The sequence below is a fragment of the Thunnus thynnus genome, chromosome 7, assembly GCF_963924715.1.
Source record: "Thunnus thynnus chromosome 7, fThuThy2.1, whole genome shotgun sequence".
Taxonomy (NCBI): domain Eukaryota; kingdom Metazoa; phylum Chordata; class Actinopteri; order Scombriformes; family Scombridae; genus Thunnus; species Thunnus thynnus.
The window spans coordinates 18,799,184-18,825,081 of NC_089523.1; the positions used below are offsets into that span (position 1 = coordinate 18,799,184).

General features: G+C 40.0%; 2 protein-coding genes across 4 annotated transcripts in view; both read left to right on the top strand.

Annotated features, from left to right (window-relative positions):
* Nucleotides 1–4,193: 4,193 nt before the first annotated feature.
* laynb (layilin b) lies at nt 4,194–11,473 on the top strand. Of its 3 annotated transcripts, none has more exons than XM_067594726.1 (7): nt 4,194–4,437; nt 5,746–6,043; nt 6,386–6,543; nt 7,904–7,948; nt 8,583–8,660; nt 8,790–8,910; nt 9,176–11,473. In XM_067594726.1, exons 1-7 carry the CDS (start codon nt 4,365–4,367, stop codon nt 9,495–9,497), a joined length of 1,095 nt encoding a protein of 364 aa, XP_067450827.1. In that variant the 5' UTR covers nt 4,194–4,364; the 3' UTR covers nt 9,498–11,473. The 3 variants fall into 3 exon arrangements, with proteins under 3 accessions (XP_067450827.1, XP_067450829.1, XP_067450828.1); XM_067594728.1 differs by having other exon boundaries at nt 4,195–4,437; nt 5,062–6,043; XM_067594727.1 differs by having other exon boundaries at nt 4,195–4,437; nt 8,793–8,910.
* Nucleotides 11,474–12,224: 751 nt separating this feature from the next.
* sik2b (salt-inducible kinase 2b) overlaps nt 12,225–25,898 on the top strand; it is a 45,259-nt gene continuing 31,585 nt past the window's right edge. The window contains exons 1-3 of the mRNA XM_067594725.1: nt 12,225–12,771; nt 16,376–16,492; nt 22,102–22,165. Coding sequence (XP_067450826.1) covers nt 12,634–12,771; nt 16,376–16,492; nt 22,102–22,165 — 319 coding nt within the window. The 5' untranslated portion in view covers nt 12,225–12,633. The remainder of the gene's footprint in view (nt 12,772–16,375; nt 16,493–22,101; nt 22,166–25,898) is intronic.

The window sequence follows — 25,898 nt, forward strand, 5'->3', positions numbered from 1 at the left end:
TAGAGATTCACTGTCTTCAATAACGGCTTTATATCTTGAGAATGAAACACCTAGGATGCTTGTAAGATGATCACACTTGCCACAAGCTACACAGTACACAGCCAACCAGGAGTAACCTTTGTTAATTTCCCTTGCATGTCAAACCTCTCCTCTATTGTCTCTCCACAGTTTTACATTGCAGGTAATCTTTATAGCTATAGGCCACAACTACTATGGCTGAGACAAAGAAGCCTCATTGTTCCCCAGAAATACAGAATGAAAAGGAGCAACGGTGTTTTTGCCAAAGCGCCCATGGTGATAGAAGACATTTGTTACACTATCCACAGATGCGTCACTCTAATACAATCTCTTCGTTCCTCACCTGTGTCCAACGATGTACCTCCCAGGCCACTTGTTTGGAAACAACTCATTGGCCATTCTTCTGCGCTCTAATCACATTCTCCATTCCTCCATTTTCCTATAATCCTCCTGGCTGTAGGGTCGTTGATAATTGCAGATTATGTAAGGATGTCTGGACGAAATGTACAAAGGTTGATATGTCAGGATAAACCACAAATAACCAATACATTAAATAATCATGTTAAATGCCAATAACCATGTAATAACTATGCCATTTACATGCAATAGTTTATGGCATGTAAATGTTTTGAAAGAACATTTGTTGATGTGAAAATAACATCATAATAATAATAAGACGGTTGCCTAAACAAATTAGGATAGAATAGAAAAAAGTAGAAATCAATCATGAAGTAACCATTATCAGGAGGCTAAAATTAGATAGACCAGACTGCAAGGATTATTACGACAGTGTACTTTGATGATGATTAGTGTAAATCTTTAGACTCCTTTCACAAGGATCAACAATGGTAACTGAGATACAATCACATCTGAAAACAATGAAAACAAGGCCCAGGGGAGGACGCAGATTCGGTTTTGGAAGAAAGAGGATACACTGGGAAGCTTGTGAGGGCATGGTACTGTACTCTGCGGGCATGTACAGTAAAGGAGATCATTAATGCAGCTAATAAGACCTAAGGGTGTGTCCACCATGTACTGTGGTTAACTACAGTACATGGTGGATATGGTCCAGAGTTGGATATGTTTAAAATTCATTTGCAACACTTCAACGTGGTACAGTAGGTTTTGTGTATGTTGCCTACAAGAAAAAGCTATGCATTGTTGTTTACTTTGACAACCAATAAGCTAGATACATCTTCTCTTGTGATAAATTACTGTAACATTCCTGAATTGTTGCTAAAAATACATAATCAGTTAGTGTCATTGCACAATAACTGATTCATCTCAAAGGGGCGTCGATGCTCTGCTTCATTTCATGAGTAGTTTGGTGTCATCTCCTGGCCAAAATTAGACAGAGCTCAAATGCTTTGTTGTTGTCTGCATCCAACAGACTCATGATTCACCAGAGCTGAGGAGTGCGAGCCAAGAGACACAACTTCGCCCTCAATGAACAGGCAGCACAGTAACAGCCATTGTTCATTTGGTTTTTTGTCAGAAAAACACTGATGGACATTCATTCCAATAAACTGTTATGTAACAATTAATCTGGAATAAACAGAAACACAAGAATAAAGTCATCTGAATACTGTAGCTAACAATGTTTTTTGTCCTGCACAGTCAAGTGGTGATCTGAAAAGAAAGCCTAACATGAGAATAACAAGTCTGTTCAGTCAAGTTAATCTTTTAATTTTAAAATGATTTATTCCACAGAGACACCTGCGTATACAGTCCAACATTAAAGTCCTGCTGTGAAACGTTACATTCCTGAGTCTGTTGCCCAACAATAAACACACTGAGGATGTGAGAAAAGCTCAACAGGGGCAGCGTTTGTAGCACACAGTCACAGTTCTTCATCACATGACAAACATTTTGCATGCATAGTCCAATAATCAAATCAACCTAAGAGGCTTTGAAAGACCAAAACAAGAAATACCATTCCACACATGACAAGCATCCAGTCAAGCTCAGTCTGACAACAAGACACCCGCATGACGGACACACTTGTGTCACTAATAGAGAGAGACAGAGAGAGAGAGAGACAGAGAGAGAGAGAGAGAAATGGCCTAAAGCCACATAGCGAGACAACAGAGTTACACACAGAAAAACAGCCTGTGATTGTCCGTCCTCTGTCAGCTCTCAGAGAGAGGAGCTGGTGTTTATTACTCTGCTTCCAAGGTCATCTGTTGATAGCTCTTGTTAAAAATCATACAAAAGGAGGATAAATTGCAGACGGTCATGAGGTTAAGGTTGACTGCTGTGGTACGAGTGTATGTATGTCTTTTGTTCTAACTACTCCTCCATGTTTACATTTTACAACATATCTCTACCACCAAAGACCTAGAGATACTGTATAGGTGACAAAATCTCCTATAGGTGGTTGATATCTGGTGACTGCAAAGGCTTTAGTATATGAGTCATATCATTTACATATTCATTAAACCATTAAGTGACCCTGGGGATGGGAAAATCGTCATCCTGGAAGGAACCATTCCCATTCAGATAGAAATGGAACAGGATAAAGGTGACCATTGAGAATAACTTTACATTAATTTGCAATGACCCTTCCCTCTAATGCAATAGTAGGAAAATTTGGCCCTCTGACAAAAATGTTTGGCTCCCTGGAAAGTTTTCACTTTCATAGTTTAAACATTAAAACCTTTATATAATTTTTCACAAATCTACAGCGAATAAAAATTTAAATAGAAAGCTAATTTAAATTCCAGTAAACATAACCTTGTTTACACTTAATATTGCCCTCACATGTGCTGAAATGAAGTCTAATAAACCTCAGATAAAGATCAAATGAATAACACAAATAATCCCTTGAATTCAAATTCCATAGCTTTAGTCTATTTGCTCTGATTTGAGTCTCACAAACACAAATAGATGTACAACAACAACAACAACAACAACAACAACAACAACAACAGTACTTTCATTCAACCATAACTAAAGCAGGCCACCATTTATTGTGTCAGCCTCTCAGTCTTTCAGGGGAAAGTTTCAGTCTGATGATTTTGCTGGATAGAGCTGCATAAAATCTTTTTTTTTTTTTTGCATAACCCATCCAGCTGTTCCAGACTTTCACAATCAGTGATATTCTGGAAATGAAGTCGCCTGGAGACCAAACCAAAGCAATGAACAGGAAGTATAGAGCTGAAAAAAAAGTCCTTTCCTTTTCCTCCTCTGCATGCTTTCCTGTTCCATGGGTAACCTCTGTCTCACTCTCTCCCTCTTTATCTTACTCTCCCCACAGTATCGCCCTCTCTCTGTCTGTTTTTGCATGGTGTTTTCACACCGCACTCAGTTTCCTTTCCATCTTGTTGCATGTGTTATTTTATTGGAGTTTTTGGGGGGCTCACCAGCCAAATAAACTTAGCTATATCACACCAGATAAGCATGTTTAGAGCACAAAGGAAAGGAAAGACTGAGGTGTATACTTTCAACACACTCCTTTTAAGTTTTTAAAGTCATCCTTGTTCCTGTTTCTGTTTTCTTGCTTCATTTTCTCCCCAGAGGGCACTCAATCACTCTGGTGTGTCTGTGTGCCTGTATGTGTGTGTGTGTGTGTGTGTGTGTGTGTGTGTGTGTGTGTGTGTGTGTGTGCGTGTGTGTGTGTGTGTGGTCTGCCATAGGCTACTTTTGGGGACAAATTTTAGATTTGGTACCAATTAACTGGGGATGGCTTGTCCAATTGAAGACAAAAGCTGTGACCCCAATTGGGGAAAAAAATGATTTTTTGGTCAGTGGTTAAGGTTAGGGTTAAGCAAGTAGTGGTTGTAGTTAATGTAAGTCTCCAGGAAACAAATGTAATGTCTCCAGAAGTTACTCTGATCTGATGTGTGTGTGTATGTGTGTGTGTGTGTGTGTGTGTGTGTGTGTATGTATGTGTAGTGGAGAGTAAGAATGAGAGATGGCCATTCTTTATTTTAATATAGGAAGCATGATACACAAAGAAGTCTATTCATTCCATTATAATGACATTACTACATGTGAAATGTGACTTTACTAATTTAGTAAAGGGGATATTGGCTGCACACAAATTTGTACCTCATGGTTTTTACATCTAGAAGGAAAAGAGACGTTGCAAAGCAACAAAACTTTGTCATTTTCAAAGCAAAAGAAAAAAAAAAAGAAAAAAAAATCCTGGAGTAGTATCTCACTCTTGATTTTTTCCCCCCTCAGCCAGACGCCATATGCACGCCTTCACTGGTCGAGCCACTTTCGAGTGAGCAGACTACACCGTCGTCTCTATCAATAATACAGTTTATCACGGGGTTTGACAGTCTGAAGTCCACATTTAATCTCACAGTAATCGTCCAGCACACTCGGGTGAACATGTAGAGATGGATTTTATGAAGCTGTTTGGCACTGTTATCGCCGTTTTGTTCCACCCTGGATCCGCTTCTAAAATAAATGGTAAGAATTTCCTTCGAGGGAACGAAAACTCACGTTTAAAGTCTATTAGACGCTGCAATGTTCAGGTTTTAATTTCCAAGGTAAGACTTCGACGTGTTTATTTTTATCGAGAAAGTTTTAACTTAAAAAAAAGGTTGCATGCATCATTAAACAAGTTCTAAGGCAATTGTTTTTCATATTTTCTTTAAGTGGTTGAAGGGGTTTATATTGTTGCGACCAGGCTCGTCTTAAAGAGGCTTAAAGCGTGCGCAAAACTGAAAGTGCTTTATAATTATAAACAGACTGCAGTCAAACTGAGCAGCGCAGCAGCACGTGATGTGATGGGAAATATCAGCTGCAGTGTTTTTGAAGTCAAGAGATCCCATAATTACTGGAATAAAAACATCTTTACTACTATCACTAATACCAGACAAGTAAAACAGCATCTATACTGATGACATTATTGATAATAACAGCCTTGATTTCGTGCTCCCACTACACCATTATGCAACACATGTCCAAATATAAACACGCATTATTTTACAAAAATCTGTAATGAATAAAATTGAAAAGATTCACAGAGAGAGAGAAAGTGTTATTTCTTTTTATTGCTTTCTCATTTGTTAATGAATGATTTGATTCCAGTGGTTCCAAACATGAGGGGTGGGACCTCCTAAGGGCCCCTGAGATCAATCCAAGGGGTCACCAGATGATTTCAGATGAGTAAATAATAAAGAAACAAAATTCTGCAACATATAATTATGTTTATTTTTTCTCCTGAAAAGGGAAAATCACTCTTCTCATGTGTCATATGTTCACAACTCATAGATACAACCTAGGTCATAAGTAGTCATGGTTTTGCATTAAGGAGTCACAAGCCAAAAAAAAAGGTTGGAAAGGAACCAATTGTTTAATCTATTGTCTGTCTGTTTATTAGTTGGCATATTTCAAAGAAAAGATAAGTTGTGTGCCATGTGAAAAGCTGTAATTAACATAAGTAAGTCAGTAGTGAAGCTATTCATTGTGGCACCACTGCATTTCAGACATGTTCAGACTCACATTTAAAATGTTTCTTTTCACTGTCTGTGAAAATACACCCCTTAAAAACACAGGTTTTACACTACAATTTACATCCACATTGCCAAAAAATGTGGGAAGAGCTTGGCAGAGCAATGCTAAAAATTCTGGCTCTTAATTTCACCAGATTACCTTTTACTGTAGGTTGCTTTTAATCTTTCTGCCACGTGAGTGCCACAGGAAGTCTTTAGAAAACATAAAAGCCTGCAATTATCCTATTGTTTCCTCCCTGATGCTGACTGCGGTGTCCAGGCCAAAGGATCTGCCGGCGTGGGACAGAGCGCCCTTGCTACAAGGTGTCCTACATCCAGGACAGTAGGCGTAGGATGACCTTTGAGGATGCCAGGCAGGCCTGCAGGTTGGATGGAGGCGATTTGCTCAGCATCGAAACAGAGAGCGAGCAGCGACTGATAGAGAGATTCATACAACAACTGCAGGCTGGAGATGGAGACTTCTGGATTGGGCTCCGCCGCAGCCCGAAGAGCTTGACCACCAGCCCAGGTTGCCCCTCGCAGTACTATTGGTTGGATGGAAGCAAGGCCAAGTTCAGGTCTCTCTCATTTTGTGTACATTTGACTCTTTTTGCAATCAAAAAAACATCCTTGCATGTGCTGTAAGAATATTTTGGCTGCATCATTGAAAATGAATGTCCAGGGACACAGCACACTAAAAAGGAAATAGCATTGGAAAAAAAGGTCACAGTCAGTTGTGACTTATAAAATATTATTGGATTAGATGATGCTTGTGTGGGTGTAATGGAATGTCTGCAGTCCTTTGCAAGGAGGTGGAGAATGAGACATTGAAATATAAAGTAAAACTTTGCATGCAATAATGTAAATTGTCCAATTTGAATGCGATCAGAGTCTAAACCTTTGGATTGTATTTGCTGTAGAAACTGGCACTGGGATGAGCCATCCTGTGGTAGTGAAAAGTGTGCAGTTCTGTACCACCAGCCCTCTGCACCACTTGAAGAAGAAGGTCATTTCCTGTTTCGGTGGAATGACGAAAACTGCAACTCCAAGAACAACTATGTCTGCAAATACCCAGAAGGTGAGCCAGTGGATTTCAGACACTGTGGTTGTTGTACATGGCTGTTCTGTGCTGGGAATTATTGACATTTGACACACTGGTGTTTGTTCAGTTCTTGAATCCACAAAATCTGCTTTTTATCATCTGATGACCATTTCCAAGTGTGGCCACTGCTACCACACTGCTAACTCTAAACAACTAATGCACAATCTTAATGTTACTCACCTGGATTACTGTAATCTTCCTCCATCTCGCAACCTAAAATAGAAATATCTGCCTGTGCTCGAGGTATGCTTGATACATTAAATATGTAGAGTAAGGGTCTCTGGCACAACTTCACCTACTTCCAAGGTGCACAGAGAAGGGAAAGAAGTCTAGAGAGATGAGAACTCCAGCAACACTTGTAGTATGAAGAACAAGTTTATTAGTTACTTGTGGCCTTCGCGTTTCGGCTTGTGGCCTTCATCAGGGTCATTACCCTGATAAAGGCCAGAAGCCGAAACGCGTCGGTCAGCTAATAAAGTTGTTCTTCATACTACAAGTGTTGCTGGAGTTCTCATCTCTCTGATACATTAAATATTCCTTTTCTCAATTCTTCAATTGTTTTTCTTCACCTGTTTGTATATGAATTTACTAGCAGTCCTTCAAAATAAGCTTTACTCATTGTGACACCCACTTGTGAAACAACCCATTACTGAATTTATGTGCATAGTTTGTGGTCATATTTAGATGATGGCTTACAAGTTTCAGCAGGTTCTTTACTTCGAGCAGACTGAAGAGTATTTGGGTTGACAGACTCACTGGTCAGTCTCTAAACGCTTTGCTCATAGAGACGGAGGACAATCTCCCAGGTTTCCCAGGTTGTTTAACTGGGTGGAAACAAGTAGAGAGTTTAAAAAAAAACCCTGAAACCAATCCAGAGTCTTTAGGGTGGCCCTTCATATTGGGGCGGTGACATGCAGTTCACTGCAGAGGAGAATGGGGGGAGAGCATCATTTCCGGTAAGGCGTGTCCTTGACAAACGTAAGAGGCGTAGGTTTGTTAGCGGCTATTCTCAACGCCATTCAAGCAACTACCATGTACTTAGATATCCCTAGACTTTGGCAGGTGGAGATCTCGGATTGTCTGGTATTGCGAGACTATTGGGTTGATTACTTTTAGAGCATTTTCTGTCGATTCTTCATTGTATTTGTCTCTCTTATATGTATATTTCAGATATAAAGCTGTTTTTGAATGTGTGCTGTTATGTGTTTAAGCTCTTTTTAATAGCTCGGAGAAGCACCACTGATTACATTGTTTTACAAAAAATGTGCTGTATATAATAGCATTGAAAGGGTGAACCTGGGTCAACTCATTGACGTCTTTTTATTGTGTTTTTCAGAAAATGTACCAGCATTTACTGGGGAAGGGAACACAGCACATGCAGGTACAGCATGCACTCAATCACCCCACTCAAACTGCCTGAGTATGTACTGTATGCATGATGTTTCTGTGGGATATAGATAACAAGGAACTGCAGATGTGTTTGTACTGATCAAGGAGAGTCAGACTAAACTGCCACATCACCACTTTTTTATCACTTACTTTCAATGTCATCTTCCATCCGTGTGAAGAAAAACCTCTAGTGTGCAAAATGTATTAAAGTATGAGGCATTACACCTTAAACTCAAACAGTAATGGTCACAAATAGTGCAATATGATGTCCTGTATTATTATAAACTTCATATCCATTAGGTATAGATGTTCTTTAGGACAATGGCCAAACTCCTCTGTTTTACAAAACGTGGATGACAGCATATTCATAACTTATGCATTTACATAAATCCTGAAATACTTTGATGCATGTGATCACATCATCTATCAACAAGGAAATTCAAACACTTTCCACAAAAATAATTAGATATAATACTTGTATTATTTTAAATCATACTCACATATTTTGGTAGCCATCAGTAATAGTTAGATAAACAATGTTTTATCAAGTATAAAGTATTTTTTCTAATATTCTACTGATGATATTCAGTTCAATTTGATATTCACACAATTTTTCACTGCTCCAGTTGCAACTCTGAGGCCAAACTTATTCTCAACTACAGAAAGTGATGAGAGGATAAAAATAGGACTACCTGAATCATCAGGTAGGAGAAGAAAACCTTTCTTTTACTCTAATTTAATTTTTTTCTTGATAATTAGAATGAATGTCATTTGTTATAAGTAAAGTTTGAAGTGAGAAAAGCTGTTTTGTCATGTAATGTGTTTTTTCTTAGCAGTGTCTCTCTCAGACGACACCCTGTATGTTTCCTACATCCTTTACGCAGCTATTCCTGCTGTACTGCTGCTGCTGTTTGCAGCTGCTGGGTTCTTCTGCTACAAACAACATGCTAAGAGGTAAAAGCAGAAACACAAATAAAAGCAAAGTTGTTTTACCACATGACATACCATTTACTCATTTATTCTACTTCAAATATAAAACATGTGTATGGATGCAGAGTAACTCAAATTCCATATGTATACAGCACTTCTTGTATCTTTGTTCTTAGAAAAATATGCTTCTTTTCCTCTTTTTTAAGTGGTAATTTTGTCAAAGTTGTCACTGAAGCAGTATGTTTCCTGTTAAACCATGCTGTGATGTGTTCACTGTGTTCATATTCAGGAGGAAGACAGAAACGGAAAGCTATCCTGGCAGACCCTGGATGTCAACAACAGCTTCACCCTGCCCCGCACAAGGACCTTATGCCTTTAGTGACATTACCAAACTGCCTCACACTGCTCTGGACAGCAGCATGGCAGCAGACATCATGACAAAATACTCATGCGCACCTTCCCAGGACTCCCAATGTGACGATTATGAGAATGTGTCATGCACGGACAGGGAGAGCGGCTTTGTGACCAATGACATTTATGAGACCTGCAGAGCTCAGAGCCGCCGCTCCCGCAGTCAGACTGGTTGGGTGGAAAATGAAATCTATGGATAAAACTGTTGATGCTTATTGGGTCTCTGCAAGTGTTCATCTCTCTCATACCAGCTAATGAATATGACCAAACTACACAGAGGAACACAATGTTCTCCATCCCCTCTCTTCGTCTACACCCTACTGGTTACTTGTGTGTACAGGATGACTTAACACGTGGCTGTGACGGACGGCTGAGTGTATCCTCAGTGTTGCAACCTGAGCATCCAGCATGCAATGATGCTTATAGCAGGGTTTCCCAAATTTTGGTCAACTGTGACCCCATATTTAGGTCCCAAAATTCTCAAAAACGCCACCAACAGTGTTCTTAAGATGTTGTGTGGATCTGGGCACAGCATTAGATGGATTATATAAAAATGATAATATATTTCAAATCTATTTAATACATTTTATTATTAAACAAGAATATGGTGGAATGTTTATGATGTTATCCATTTTAGTTTAGTGCATTAGCATGCTAATTTGCTAATTATCACTAAATATTATAGCTGAGTCCAATGGGAGTGTCATTTTATTTTGCAGGTATTTGGTCACACACTAAAGTTCCAGACAAATCACAGTTTTGACCTGTTGATGGCGCTAAATGAAAAGTTGAGGAACCAAAGTTAATACAATATATCCCAAGGGGACCATGAAGGTCTGTACAGCAATCCATCCAACAGATAACAAAATATTTCACTAAAACCTCAAAAATGTCAACCTCATGGTGGTGTTAGAGGAAAAGTAGAGGATCATCAAAGTAAGGAGGATTTATCTGGAGACCATGAATATCTGTACAAAATTTCAACCCATCAAATAGTTATTGAGAAGTGGTGGACGGATCAACATTGCATCCAATACATCAAACAATGTCAGTTTAAGGAATCCCCTCACCCTGTCTGCAAGTGACCTTGCATCAGGTCCTGACTCCAAGGTTAATAAAATCTGGCTTAAAGAAAGAAAAATATGTTTTTATTCTTTTCTACTTGATCCCAATGCTTTCTATTGTTCAGTTTTAACCATCACTTCTTACAAATTCTGTAACTTCACAGCAGCACTATGGTTTCGGTTGCAAAGAGGTATTAATGGACTCAGATATGCATTAATAAACCAGGTCAGTTTGGCAGTGCAGCAGTGCTGCTATATTTGGCAGCACATTTAACCCTGGATACAAGCGCAACTTTTGAGGACTCACGCAAGGTTACTCATCTTGTAAACAATACAAATTTAAACTACTCAGCTGTTTTCCAGTCACGTCACCATATCTTATGAGACACAAGGACAAAAAGATCCTGTTGGATCTCTGTATATTCCGGGACTATTGTGACCTTTTCTCTAAACCTGAAGAGCGGTGTCAGCCCTGTGTAAGGCTTCCTGTTTGGACTCTGATGTCAGGGAACAGGACAGTACATGCGAAAACACTGATGACAGAACAGCGGTGACCCCAGTAAACCTCAAAGCTGTGGGCTTTCCTGACTCCACCTGACTGTGTGAGAAACTGAACACTCCCACTAACTGACAGTGCACAGACTTTTTTTTTTTTTTTTTTTTTTAGAAGGGACCAGTTTTGGATGTGTCATGGATTCATTCATCAGTGTTTGCTTGTAAAAGCACATAACTGTCTTGTAAATTTGTAAAATGATCTCTGATGTACATTGCTGAATTCAAATACATGCATTTTTTGTGAATATGTAGTGAGTGGGCTGTTGGGTTGGTGTCGTGGAAAGATGTAGCAAGCCCAGTAAGGAGAGGCTGAGTATGTTCTTGGAGAATGTTAGACAGGAAATGCCAAAAGCACATCTGGAACTCTTACATTCAGGAAGTCTATGCGTGACAGCCGAGGCCTTCAGAGCAGTGCTCCGCCTGCCTGCTTAGCAATCCACTGTTCTGTGTTAGACTGTCACTGCAGAAGCCGTAGAGAACAACTGCTGGGTGTGAATGTGTGCTGTATTTCAAACATGACATGAATTTCGGATGTCAAATAAAGTTTCGTTGCAAGATTGTGTGTCCATTCTTTATTTTGTAATATGGGCATATTTGAGTGTATGTATAGGGGAAGTGTCTGTGTGGGAGGAGATGTGTGTGAACGTAAACTGCCTGATACTGAAGTACAAGTACTACTGAACTGAGGGCAGCATTTGAAAAGGAAGCTTTTTTTTTCAGTTTTCTATGTTTGCCAACAGATGGTGCTGTTATGTAGCTGACCAAAGTGTCTTTGTGGCTGATAAAATGTCTGGTTTCACATGGTTTCACATGAGGTCCTGCATGTTACATTATATAATGTTCTATATTATGATATATTACCTTGGGACTTGTTATGCCCATTGCAATTTTTTTTCTGGATTATATGAATAAAACTAGTTTTAGTGGAATGCAAATGCATTTTTTTAAATTCATGATTTATGTTATATCTCCACTATATAATTTTGTTTTAAAATATTTTCCATTCATTCTTGCAGAGCACTTTATGTGCAAGTAAAAGTAGCAGTTTGAGGCTGCTTTGAAATTAATTTAACCCCTTTTCCTTCCACATTTCACTCAAAAGCCGAGAGAAGCTTATTACACACCTGCAGGGCAAAACTTCAAAGTTACCTATGCGTGCAATCAAGGAGGGCAGGCGAGCAAACAGATTTCAGAATAGCAATTTTACCGGTTGACGTAAGAGGTGGGTCTGGTTGTCTTGGCAACCAATTGGCACTGAAGTGTGGAGCGGCTCCGTGGCCCCGCCCCCTGTACAAATACCCCTATGGCTTTGACGTCAATACACGTCAACCAGAGAACATGATGCCTCTTTGCAAGTCAACTCGTGTGCTCTCTAGCTGATAGAGGTGCCTCAAGCTGAAATATTATCGCTCTATTGTATTGGAGAACGTGGTGTGACAGCCCCCGGGCTCAGCAAATGGCCTGCTTCGTATCGCCGCACTGACGGAGAGTGTCGCCACATTGGCGTTCAAGCTGGCAGGGCGACACAGAAATCAACTTTGTCTATTTTTAATGGACACGCTTCGAGCGGCGGCGGTGGAGGCGGCGGGCGGTTTGTTTTCCTTTCGTCTTTATCTGTAGCTGCTCAAGCAAGCCTGCCTGTGTGAGCCCCCCTCGTGTGTCCCCAGCTCGTCTGGCTACCTCCTTCTCGTCCACTAACAGTCCCATTTAGAACAGCATGGTCATGGCTGACAGTGTCCAAAAACCGCTGATCCGGGGTCCGGTCCGAGTGGGCTTCTACGACATCGAGCGCACTTTAGGAAAGGGCAATTTCGCTGTCGTGAAGCTGGCCCGACACCGCATAACCAAGACCGAGGTGAGTAAGTGGTGTGTCGGTGAACTAGTTAGCCTGAAAGCTAATGTTCAGCTGAGTTACATAACTTTTTATGCACTAGTTGACACTTCAGATATTCAGAGCAGATACCGAAATGCTGTCCACATCGTGCACTAATAGAAACTTGGATCAGGTAACTGCCCGGCCACTTGGCTGCTGCTCCAGTGTGAGCAACAGCTGATGTGTTTGAATCCTGCAGGTAGAAGAAGCACTGACTGCCTGCACGCTCACCCCCCTCAGCCAACATCACTGCCAGTAAGAGGTTTGACCACCAGTGCTGCTGGGAAACACAAACTGTAAACATGGCATGCTTTCTTTCAGCATCAATACACCTGCACTCCTCTTTGGTAACAACCCAGACAGTACCACAGTGTACCAACTCAAGAGCCAGGCTGGTGTAAACATCCCAGTCGCTGTATCTGGGGCATGCAGCATGGGTCGGTGGTCCCATTATGTAATCCAAATAATGATGTGATTTAGTGGTTTCTTGTGCCAGCAGTGCCGAGAGCTTTGCGAAGAGCGGGATATGCCAGCCAGAAGAGCTTTGTAATTGGAAAGCAAAAGTGTTCTGCACGCATGTATGCAGACAGCAATCCGACAGCATTGCTGGGGGGTCTTTGCTTAGTTTGGAAAGGGTTTGATATTACAAACATTGCACGCTCTCAGGCGAAGCAACATGAGCGCAGAGGGAACAGGGCTCGGATTTGTCCGAGTTTACCAATAGTTTTATGTCAGCTCTCTGCAGAGAGGCCTTTCTTGACCGGTGCCACTGAGTACCATGTCTTTCTATTGTAATGACATAGACACAGGGATTTACTGTAAAGAGAGGCCAGTCTGTGTGTGAAGAAGCTTGTGTGTGTTTGTGCGAGACAGAGAGAGTGATTGAAAAATAGGCCGGGAGACTTGTGAAAACACAGTTGCACCCTTTGATCTTTGATCTCGTGGGGCCTCTTACTGTTTGCTACTGAACGTGAGTAATCATACTGTACAGAAAACCTAAGGTTTACATCATCCAAACGGGGACCCTGGTAGGTTTAATGAATAACAAAGCAAGAAAATGGCTCTTAAGACTCTTATCATGTTAATCAGGTTATTAAAACCTGCAAAGTGGCGCAGCGATAGTCTAGCCAGGTAATCTGCAACCATGTAATACTAACAGCTACGTGAATGCAGGTTTTCATTTCAGCCAAACACTACACCAGGTGATTTCACTGAGTGGTTGCGCCTCTCCCTCAGCCGGTGTGGTATTTGGGTTGAATGAAAACGTGCATACACTTAGTGGTTTTCAGATCACCGGTTTAGCTGGTTTGGTAGAGGTCACTCAGCGTGGTCGGCACACAAAGCAAACTGCAGCTGCTTGGCTCGGCCAGACCCATGGCCAGAGCCAGGCTGTTTGTTAGAGTGGCCAAGGTCAGCTGTAGAGGCAGGCGATCAACTTTATGTGATGCCATCTGCGTTGAGAAATTGCCAGGGCATATGTAAGCCTGGTGTGCGTGTAAAGAAAACAAGAGTTTAATGACACATGAAACAGCAGAGTTGATGTGTCTGTGTGCATGTGTGTGCATATTCCTAGATAGGTGTACCTGTGTATGCATAACCTACTTTTTCTACTCATGGGCCCTGCATGTTATACTGACCCATTCATCCCATTATGTACATATTGCAGCCTGTGGGGTTCACATCATGCAGGCCCATTCCCATGTGGTCCTGTCTATCAGCTCAGCAGGTAGCACATTTACTCCATCTCTGATCTTGGCATTTTGTGGCCTTCTCGCTCTCATCATTTGTATATATAAGCTAAATTGTCATCAGATTGCCTCATGCTAGCAGAGATCAAAAGGAGTCTTATTTTTGTGTGTGTGTCAGTATTGTTGACAGTGTAATCAGTTAGCTCAGATCTTTTCATGCTATATATCCTCGCTAGTAGGCTGTTGATTGTAAATGTGATGCCCTAGAGGTCCTGACTTGTAGCTGGAGCGCCATTAAAGGATTTGGATTTCTTTATAGGATTTAACGCCAAATTGCATACCTTTCTGTAGTGTGGGTAGGGAAGTAATAATGTGAGTGTTCAACATCAAAACACCCATTATTACACAGCTGAAAGTGCCAACTACAAATATGCTAAAGAGGATCAAAATGGGTGTCAATGGGGTGGCGGTGTCAAACTCAACTTTAAGATTCAAACTAAGCAGAAGGTTGTGTTCAGACCGGTGACAACACTGTGTGAAAAAACGCAGCCCCCTCATTCAATTCAATGATACCACTGTGTTGACACACCGGGAAAGCCAACTCAGAGGGCTCCAACATGAAAACGCAAGGTCGTCTGGCAAAAACGTTGGACCTGGCTCTTGACTTTTTTCTGCAATGAAATGTGACGCAATCCAGCAGTGCACTGCGATGGCCGGTCAAACACATGCTTTCACACATTCCTGGGAGATGACTTTGTAAAGTTGACAGGGTAACTCTGCTGTTTCCCTAGTGATCGTCAAGATGGAGGATAAAATAAACATCCCTGTGATAAGTTTACAGAGTTGTGAGATATTCTCTCTGCTGTACAGTATTTTGTCATCTGGTAACTCAAACTCATTTATCTGTTACTCTAACCGGCCTTCCTGGATCCTTTTTTATAGGGCTGAAGCTAACAATTACCTATTTTTATTTTCAATTAATCTGTCGATTATTTTCTCATATAACTCATTTATCATTTGGTCCATGAAATATCATTGCCTCCAACTTTTTATACATGTTCACGCTTTCATTTTTTTCTATCTTTTAAAATTTCTTTCCAGTTCCTTTTTTGAAGGACTTTGAAGCTGCCTCGTGTATAACGTGCTTTATTAATAAATTTGCCTAAAAAATTACATAAAATAACTAACTGATTAATTTTCTACCATTCAACTAATCAACTAACTTTTTCTGCTCTAGTCTCACGGGAACCTGAAACAGCCCACATCAGTGTTTTTTAACACAGCGCTGTTTTCGGTCTGAATGAAGAGGTTTCTAGCTTCATATACCAGTGGTGTGAGTGCTGAGAAGGGAACTGGGGTCTTCTGTTGTTTACTCCTCCAGCTTGGCTCACAGACATTTGGGAACACTTCAGATCAAGCTGATGAAATGTTGTTTATGAGACAGTCTGAAGGAGAGATGTTAATACTGCCTTGTTACCTACCGGACAACATTAATCAAAGCCAAGACTGTTGAAGTTGTGAGTTGTGCAATTTGCACACGTACATGTCATTGTGGGTGTGCGTGTATATCCAATGAGGCATGTGTTTTCCTCTGCTGGACCGATTTATATTTCATCATGGCTCAAATTTGAAGACTGTTTATGAAGATTTCAGCACAAGCTGTATTTAAATATTTATCTTGTGTCTCGGAAACAGATCTGTGCTCTCACAGCTTAAAAGGAACAAACTGTTTCCTTTCGCTGCTTGGAGAATATTAAATTGCTGTACTAGTGTGTGCGTGAGTGCGGTATTTCTTACTGCCCACCGAGCCTGATGAGCCCTAACAAGGATTCATTTGTTATTGACAAACCGACTGATTACAGTAATTAATTCATTGTTGATGCTCAATCACTCTGCAGGTGGCCATTAAGATCATCGACAAGACCCAACTGGATGCCGTCAACCTGGAGAAGATCTACAGAGAAGTTCAGATCATGAAGATGCTGGACCACCCGCACATCATCAAGCTCTACCAGGTGAGCTGCTTGCTGCATTTCCTCTAACCTACAATATATCATGATCTTTTGCCTGCCTGTCTGTGCTGTCACAGATATAAACTCGCTTTTTTTGTGTCGATCCCTAATGGAAATAATCTGCATTCATTGTTATTCCCTATGTTGTAATGCTGTGTGGAGATGGTTTCCTGTTTTTTCTTGTAACTGTTATTTTTGCTGGGTTTTGTCTTTTGATTGACATGCAAGGGATTTTTAGATGTTTTATTTCTGTCTTGGGTGCTCAGATCTCTCCCATCTCCCCCATCACAACTCCTCACAATCTGACACTGCGACATTGTAGTCATTGTAGTTGTGATATTCGAAGAACCATACAGTACATATGGAGTTAATCCAGTTAGTAAACCACACCTAGAGATATTTATTAAATTATTTTCCATTAACAAATGTACCCACTTTGACTTTAAACTTTTAAAGACTCATCTGTATCTCACCTGTTGTTGGCTGGTTGTCTGATGTACACTGTTCTTACAGTGAAGGCACTGTTAGCTATTAGAAACAAAGAGGCCTCTTGGAGAGCAGAGGTGACACTTTAATATGTAACATGCATAGCAGTCGGGGGCCCAACCTAACATCTGTTCAGGGGGCCTAGAATTAGCCGTGCCTCTGGCTACATTGTGAACAGAGTTTTGCGGAGCAACATTTACCACTGCTCCTTGTTTATCTTCTCTCCAGGTACTTTAGCAGTCGGGGTGTTGAAGCACAGGACCAATTCAGGTCATTTTCTAATGCATTAACAAACAACTGCTGCCTAGCAGAACCTGCCACCGCTAGTTTAAGATATGAGAGCATAGTTAATGAGTGACTGACACTTGGCGCTCTATGTGTCTCTGTGTTCTGCAGTGTGTTAAGGTGCTATGACATGATTCACACTAAATAGTATTAATAATAATTAAGTTAAAGTTAATATCAATGAAGTGTTTTGTTATTATCCTGGGGACATCAGATCTGACGTGCACTGCAATATCAGGACTTATTTAGGCTGTGTATAAAATCAGATATGGATCTATTTCACGTCAACAGTTTTTAATGACTGTTAACTTACTTGTAAAATCTCTAATTTAGGCCAGAATAGATTCATTACTTGTTAAAAGTAGTCATTAAGCCTCTAGGATTTTATGACACCATGGAAGAATATATGCATTTTAACATGTAGACAGTGTCAGTCTTTATTTTCACAATGATTTAGCTAAAATTACCCAAAGCTGAAGTGATCTGTGGCTGCCTAGAGGATATCATCTGCATGTTTCTTAATGTTTTAAGAGTATCTAATGAGCAAAGACGGACTCTATTTTCATGACAGTACAAACACCACCACAAGCAATGCTATAACACGAGCAGTGCCCTTTGGTATTTCTGTGCCCTTGAAGCTGCAACAAGATGGGAGTTTCATGCTGATGAAGCAAAGTGAGCAAATCGAGTTGTTGATGTTTTCGTGAAAATTGACAGTGGTGAGAGTAGATGTCCAAGAACCAGGTCTGTTTTAAGAACAGCATCAGTAAGTTAATAATTTGGTGATTTCTTAAGTAAGCACAAATATTAAATTGACTGAAATCACAGCATCTACAGAATGATACTGAATGAAGTAAATTAACTTATTCATAAACTTATTTATAAAACTCAGTTGCCTCTGCGCACATCAAGCCGCTGGTTTGTAACTCAGTAGTTTCCTAGTTTATGTAAGACAATATACACACACAGTTCAGAGTTCAGAGTTCATAAACGGACAAGTAATAGTGAATTCTGGTCCTGTACCTGTATATAGTTCCCTCAAAAATTCCCAAAATGGAACAAAAAAAGTAATGTCCATGGTATGTACATTACTTTCTGCTTACAATCTCACAATGCAGTGCACCACATTTTATAGATGTGAAAAAAAATTACCTGGTACCAGGCTGGGAAATTAACTTTTTAAAATGTGAACATCTACCAGCCACTTACAGATAAATGTTGAAATTATCCAGCCACTCAATAGTAAATCATTATTTTCTGTCTGAAATCTACCAGCCACTTCCATATTTTACCAGCATTTGGCTGGTGGCTGGTGCTAATTTCCCACGCTGCCTGGTACACTTGAAAAGAACGAAGCCAATCACTTATGTTAACAGTAACATCTGTGCTTTTCCTACTATGACAAGTCAAAATGTCGGATTTGAAAAATGTGTAATTTCAATCATCTTCGTCTCTTTCTCCCATCTAAAATACATCATAGCTTTCTTTCCAAACTGTAAACTGCAAAGGTGCAACTCACATTTAATTCTTAAAATCCATTTTTGTTTGTGATATGCAGCAGAAGGTGAAGGTGAATTTATAAGGTGAAGAAACAAATGATTTTGCTGTTTGGCAGTCTTTGAAATTGTTGCTTAAAAATTAAGCTCAATGTCACAATCAGTAGTTATGCCAAGTGCTAAAAGCATTTTTATAGCCATGAATCCCATAAATGTCTTTCTCTCATCTCACTGTGGCGCCTTACTAGTTATATGCATGTCCAGGTGTGCAAGGTGAGTTCATGTAATTTTTATGACACTCAAAGTTTTCTGCTGTTGCACTTTGTTGATACATTAGCAAGGCAGCACAGGAAAGTAATTTCACCTAGTTACCGTGATGTCGGCTGTCTCACAAAAAAATAACCTAACCGCCAAAAACTCAACAGTTTTAGTGATTCAGTTGTATTACGTAACCCTGTGGGTCCTGTTACTTTGTTTAGGGAAAGTAAATGAGTGTTCATTGTCATTACACAACCATGTGGCGCCATTCCAGCTTTCAGCTGTGATATTTTGGTGTGTATCATTATTTCCAACAGCCCATCCATCCAATCAGCTCAGGTCAATTAGTGATTTCCGTTCCAGTCTCATAAACTGGGGTTGGCCCTGTGGCCCAGTGGGAAGCCCGAGCTAATGAAGACACACAGAGACACACAGAAAACCCAACTGTGGACCCCACACTAGATTGTCATGTGTTGTGCAGTCTCTTCTCTCTTGACCCCAGTCTTATTCTAGACTGCTGAGAGGCTTTCTATAGGTAGAAAAATTTTTAAAGTTAAAATTAGCGATTGATATTGTTTTTAAAATTACAAAACCAAACCAAAGTCTGTCTCATACTTTTGTGCTGATGCAATACCAGATGAATATTTCATTTATCAACCATGTTATAGGAAATGCTTGAATATATTAAGGATATAGGATGGGTCATAACCCCAAAACAATATCTTTTACACTACTATTAATTCCCAAGTTGAAAAAAACATTACAATCTTATTCAGTTATTCATTTAAAGTAGCTATTAGTACAAGTATTAAAACATAAGTCTAGTCTGTATACAGCATGCAATTCTGGGACTAGAACTGTACTTCCTCATACCCTGAAAGTACTAAGATGCATGTTTAGATGTTTTATATATCTACTGATTATGTTTGGCATAACACTGTAGTGAATAATGTTCATAGATCAACTTTGGGCAAGTGCCCAAAGGGCAGTGCCAGACCCCATGAAGCTCGAAACACAAAGTGCTGCTTGCCATTCATGTTATCTGGAATTCGCACTTGTACTGACAATTCTTCACTTATGCTGTAAATTATGATTTGACAGAGATTTGACTTCACAACAAGGAGTTTGTTTTGTCTGGAGCCAGAAATACTGTGAACTTATAATACAGTAAACAGTATACTTAATGTATTATCTCCACTGTATTAAAGTTGCATCAATAATCATTGGCAGTGCAGGAATGCTTTTACTGTTATGCAGCCGTAGCCATGTAATCAAGTGTTGGAAGTGTTATAGTTTAGCCACAGGGCCCACTGTATCAGGATATGTTACGTAAGTATTAAGACCCTGTTGAACTTCACTCATTTCAGATGAAGCATCGTATTGGCTTGACATCTGGCTTTGCAAGTAGGGCTGGATATCAACCTAAGCACTGTTTTTGGGACCAAATAAACAAAATGAGTCCGTTACACAGAGTTGAAAACTATCATGTATACAAAGCTGGCTTTAATTGTGCAAAAAAAAATATGTATAATTTTTAGTCTGAAAATTGTATTAAAATTATAATTTTTCCAGCTTTTGTCTATTTTAGTTCTAGTGCAGCTGCTTTTGTTTAGACATTATTTAACATTTGAGAACTGGCTTCTGACAAAAAAGTTTTTTGTAGGAAATTTCTCAAAACAAGGAAAATATATTTTTGTATAATATCAGCCTGTCCAGGGACTGAAGATGTAAATTAGCCTTTTGGCTAAATCTGGAACATTGACATCTTATTAATGTTAATGAATGTGTATTGTCCTAGATAGATAAATAAATAGATAAAGTGAAAGCAAAGTAAAGAAACTTGGGTATTGTGTTGATGTTATTATAAAAATGTCAAACAATACCCAGCACTGCTCGCAAGACTATAGTTTAAGTTGAAAATGCTGCCTTAAACATGTGCCTCCCCTTTGACCCAGAAAGGTATATAAAATGGGTGAACGAACAGCTTAAGACGGCTAATACGTTCACGACAAACAGCATATGAAGCAAATCAACATGTTATTGAACATGTTGATTTGCAGAAACAACACAGACTGTTCTCATGGTGGATATTTTAACTTGATCAAACACAGGTGTAACTAATAAAGTTAATAATGGCTACATTCCACTCAAGTGTGCTAGTGCCAGGGCCCTGCTATTGTGCATGCTGGTTTACTGGCACACCTAAATGAAATGGAGCCATCGTTAATGTTATTAGCTACACCTGTGCTTTTCCTGCTGTGATAAGTCAAAATGTCTGCTGTGAGAAGGATTTATTTCCCAGATTAGATGCTCTATTGGCTCACACTGCCAAGTGTTTTGAGTACCTACGCTTAGGCTTAATTCATCAATCAGTTATATTCCAGCTTCATAATACAGAGAGGAAAGTTGGATAGAAGTGAGGACAAAATATGTTTGTTACACAAACATGGTGAACCCAAAAAAAACAAAAAACAACTGGCTTTCATTTCCTAAATCCATGAATTGGTCAGTGTAACAGATGGAAAATTGATCATAAACAATGAGCGTGGGATTTCTAGTGTGAATGTCTGGCTCAGTGTGTCTGATTCATCCTCTCCTCTCCATCTGATTCTCCCCTCCGCATTTAATTCTATTCATCTCCTGAGTGTTTCTGCTTCTAAATCGGTTCTCCTCCTCCTACACAACACAGCACCGTGTGAGGACCGAAAGGTTTTAAGTACCATTCAAATATACTCGGCAACACCAACCGTCCACCTCCATTCTCTTACATGGATGCCATATTTAGATCCTGTGCCATTCATGTATTTTTGTTTTGCTCATGACTTTGTGGGTGCCAGACACTGCGGTTTAACCTCAAAGAGTGCAGTGTGGTCAGTTGTGTAATATTTTAGCTATTTGTGTCTGTCACAATAGTTTTCTTTTTTTACTTCTTCTAATTCTCTACTTTTTCAGGAGTCTGTTTATTAAGATTATCTGATGATATTGGTATTGAAAAGTGGTCTTTTGTGTTTATTCACGTTTACTCTCCCACTCTTTTTTTCCCCTCCTCCCTTGGCCCCCTGTTCCTTCGTCCTCTCCCTCTCTCAGGTGATGGAGACGAAGAACATGCTTTACTTAGTCACGGAGTATGCCAAGAATGGGGAGATCTTCGGTGAGTGATCTTTTCAAGTACAAGATCAGTCTGACCTCAGTATCTTAAAACACTGTCCCACCCTGTTCTCTCAGGCCCTCCCCATATCAGTTGCACAAAAAATCTGCACTGTTGCATCAGTAATGTTTTTGACAAACAAGGAAGTATCAAAGTCTTGTTGAGTTTGCATTGCTTCTAAAGTTATACCCGCCCGCAATCTCAAAGGTCACATGATTGATGGAAATCTGAGAACAATGTCCTGATGTAGCCCTTGTCATGTGCTGCTCGTAATTGCTGTGCTAAATATGCTGACAGCCTTTCATTGTCATATAAAATGACATCCCTTAGGGTCAGTGGAGGCCATAAAGGAGCATCATCAAAGAGAAGAAGATCCTTTTATTACTATATGTGTTGAAGAATCACTTGCCGCTGTCTGGTTTACTGCTTATCATGTTGAGATTATGTAAGATATCAAGATGACTTTCTACATGCTTGCGAACACCAGTGTCATTCCTCCATTTTTACTGACTGTCACATGGGAATTAAATTGTGAATATTGGCTTTTAAACTTTTGTCCTGCGCTTAAACATGCAAGTGTTGGATCTGCAAAAGTAGCAATTAAAAAAGACCACCTATTCAGCAACACATTCATGATTTACTTGGACAGGTAGAGCTACAGTATTAGTTTTATTTGCGCTAGACAAACAGCATTATAACAGATAACAGAAGTGAAAAGTGACAAGAGAGGCAAATAATTTAAAAAGCTAATGTGGAAAAAACATGAACTGGCAAAATAAAAAAAGTCACACAAAGAGCAATTCAGCACCAATCAACTGACAATAATCATATATAAAGAAAAGGAAAAAGAAAGGAAAAAAATAGATAATCAGTGTTAAAGTAATACAAAGTAAACACCGCAAATTAGATGTAACAACAATTTCTTTTCAAAATTTGAACACATCTTACCTTAATCATTTTGGACCTTTTTGGAAATTGTCTGTCACCCAAGAAATCTTTTTTTTTTTTCTTCACTGTCCCACTCAGACATTTTTTTTGAGAGACTAAAGCGTCCAATAAGGAAGTATGCTCAAAGTTGTCATATAAACAAAATCCAAGTTTCCGAGTGAACAGTCTAAACATACAGTGTACAATACTGAGTTTTCACAGTCAGTCTCTTCAAGTGTTTGACACACTGTTTTGGTGTAAAGCATAAATAAAGACACTCATGTTGGAAGGGGACAAACAAGTCAGAACATAGCAAGAATAGTCGATGAAGATAAGAAATTATCTTCGCCTGCCATAGCTGCACATGCGCTCTATCGCTGCCACACACACACACTCGATTTGTACAATGTGTACGCACTGAGATCTCAAATCTAGCACACTGGACTTGCACATTGGCGCAAAGACGGAACACATTTATTGCACTTTTTTTGCATTTATTGCAGGATTATAAATGTTTGGATCGAATATTGCAGGACTACATTTTTCAAACGCAAAAACTTCCTGGAAGCATTCCAGTTCTGAACATGCAGACTAAATCATTCAATCAAATATTTCAAGAACTTATGACACAAGCGGAGACCTGTCTGATGTGGACAACCTGTAAGTGGATCGTGATCCACATAGATTATTGGCCTCACCTATTAGGCAGTCTGAGAATGTGTGCACAGCATACTTCCAGACACAGCAGCTGAGAGGATTACTCCAGCAATAGTCTACGGTAAACTTAATAGTCGTGTGTGTGTGAGTGTGTGTGTGTGTGTCTTTGTAATTTTGAGGCCAGTGTTCCACTTGTGATGTTGACTCAGCAACTGCAACTCCTGCTCCTGTGACCTAGAGAGAGCTGGGAAGCAAACAGTAGGAAAACTGAATGAGAATAGAGCGTGGTAAAAATGTGAAGGAAGTACAGAAGTGCACAGAGATAAAACCGAGAGACCCAGTATCAGCACACATGTTACAACTGCTGCAGCTCAGTCCCCATTAACCTCGTCAGGCTATGCATCCACATGAATATTACAATCCCCTCACTGCAACTCTTAAATAACCAATCGCGATTGTTTAACCTCATTTTGGAGAATCCATAGATTTCCTCATGGATCATCTTAGGGTATTATAAAACCATTGTGTCCTGATTCCTCAGACCCCTCTGCCCTGATTGCACAATGTAATATAGTTATGTAAGAAATTGATATGTCATCATCAGCTGCAGCAATAGCAGCTTTGACTCAGCCAGGACTGGTAGCTGCAGCACTACACCCTGCTCAGGAAGGCAACAATATTACACTATTCAATTTCACGAGATTGAACAATCATTTTTTATTTCCAAATGCGCTTTCTGGAGATGGATCAAGTCATTCAGTCATGATGCACTCAGACAAATGGATAGGCTGCTAAGCCAGATCTCTAGCCTGTTCCTCCACTATTGCCCTCCAGAGAGTTGCCTCCGCTTCCCTGACATGATGAATTTCTCAGGTCTGCTCCTGGCCATAGGTTACAAAGAGCGGAAGATGTGGAGTTATGGATGCTTAGCAACCCACCCTGTTACAGTGAATCAGTGAGACGATGGATGAGCCTCTGATTTTCGCTTCAGACCAAACAGTAAATGTTGTGGATGAGCAGGAGGGGTAGTGCGTATATGTGTGTGCGTGCGTCTGGAGCTATGAAGACAAAGAAGTGGAGCGGGGTTTGGTACAAGGAGGCGGAGAGTGATGGGTTCATTCTCGCAAAGGGGTGGGTGGGCACATTATGGGCACAGCAGAGGCATCCATGCCAGTTCGTTGATGTGCCTTTGTGTCTGTCTGTCAGTCAGCCTGCCACTCCAACAGTCTGTCTCAACACCGCAGGATGGATCAAACCTGGAAATTGGGTCAACCACAAATAAAGCAGAGTTGCAGAGAGGAGAGGCAGGAGGGAAGAGGAGGCAGAAGAGAATAGAGGCGTGAGCAGGGGACATCCATTTGAATTTGGAAGGTAGTGGGGAAATGTAGGGCATGCATATTTAAGAAAGCACTGCTGGAGAGAGGGGAGTATAATAGCTGGCAGAGAGTAGAATCACTTGTGCAGATCTCTTGTCTGACTGATGGAAAGGGAATGAGACAGGGAGACTGTTGACTTCAAAGAAATGCTCTGGCTATTTTTTGGCACACATTCTTATTTACTTAGACTGTCAATTTAAATTTCACCACAATCCATCCCTCATATTTCTGGGTCAGTTTTCTGCAGATCTGTCAGACACCAGGGTGTGGCAGCTTGAAAAACATGAATGAAGAGAGGAATAGCTACAGAAAGTAGGACCAGTTGTTTGGCACCAAATAATTTGCTAGTCTTTAATGTGTTACACGTTTACGTATTTCAATTTTGAATGTTAATTTTACCAAAAAAATAATTTATCTAGTGACCCAAAACTGTATATGCTACAATACTGATTTCACAGGTAGCGCCCCAAAATTGCTCTTAAAAAGCTAAAATATATCAGTACTTCCAAGGTTTGTAGATCTTAATTTACATATGATATTCAACCTGAAATCTGGATGTTTCCAAATGTTGTGTCCATCTGCATCAGCACAAGTTATGTTTGACCTACAAAAAACACGGCATTTTTGAGGTTGTCTCAGTACTGATGTAATTACATGATTTCCGCAACTAACGTTCCCCTTCCACACGATGTGCAAAATAGATTTGAGGGAGAAAAGTCTACAGACTATATAGGACTGGACCTTCTGTTTTTTGTGATCCTACATGACGAATGACG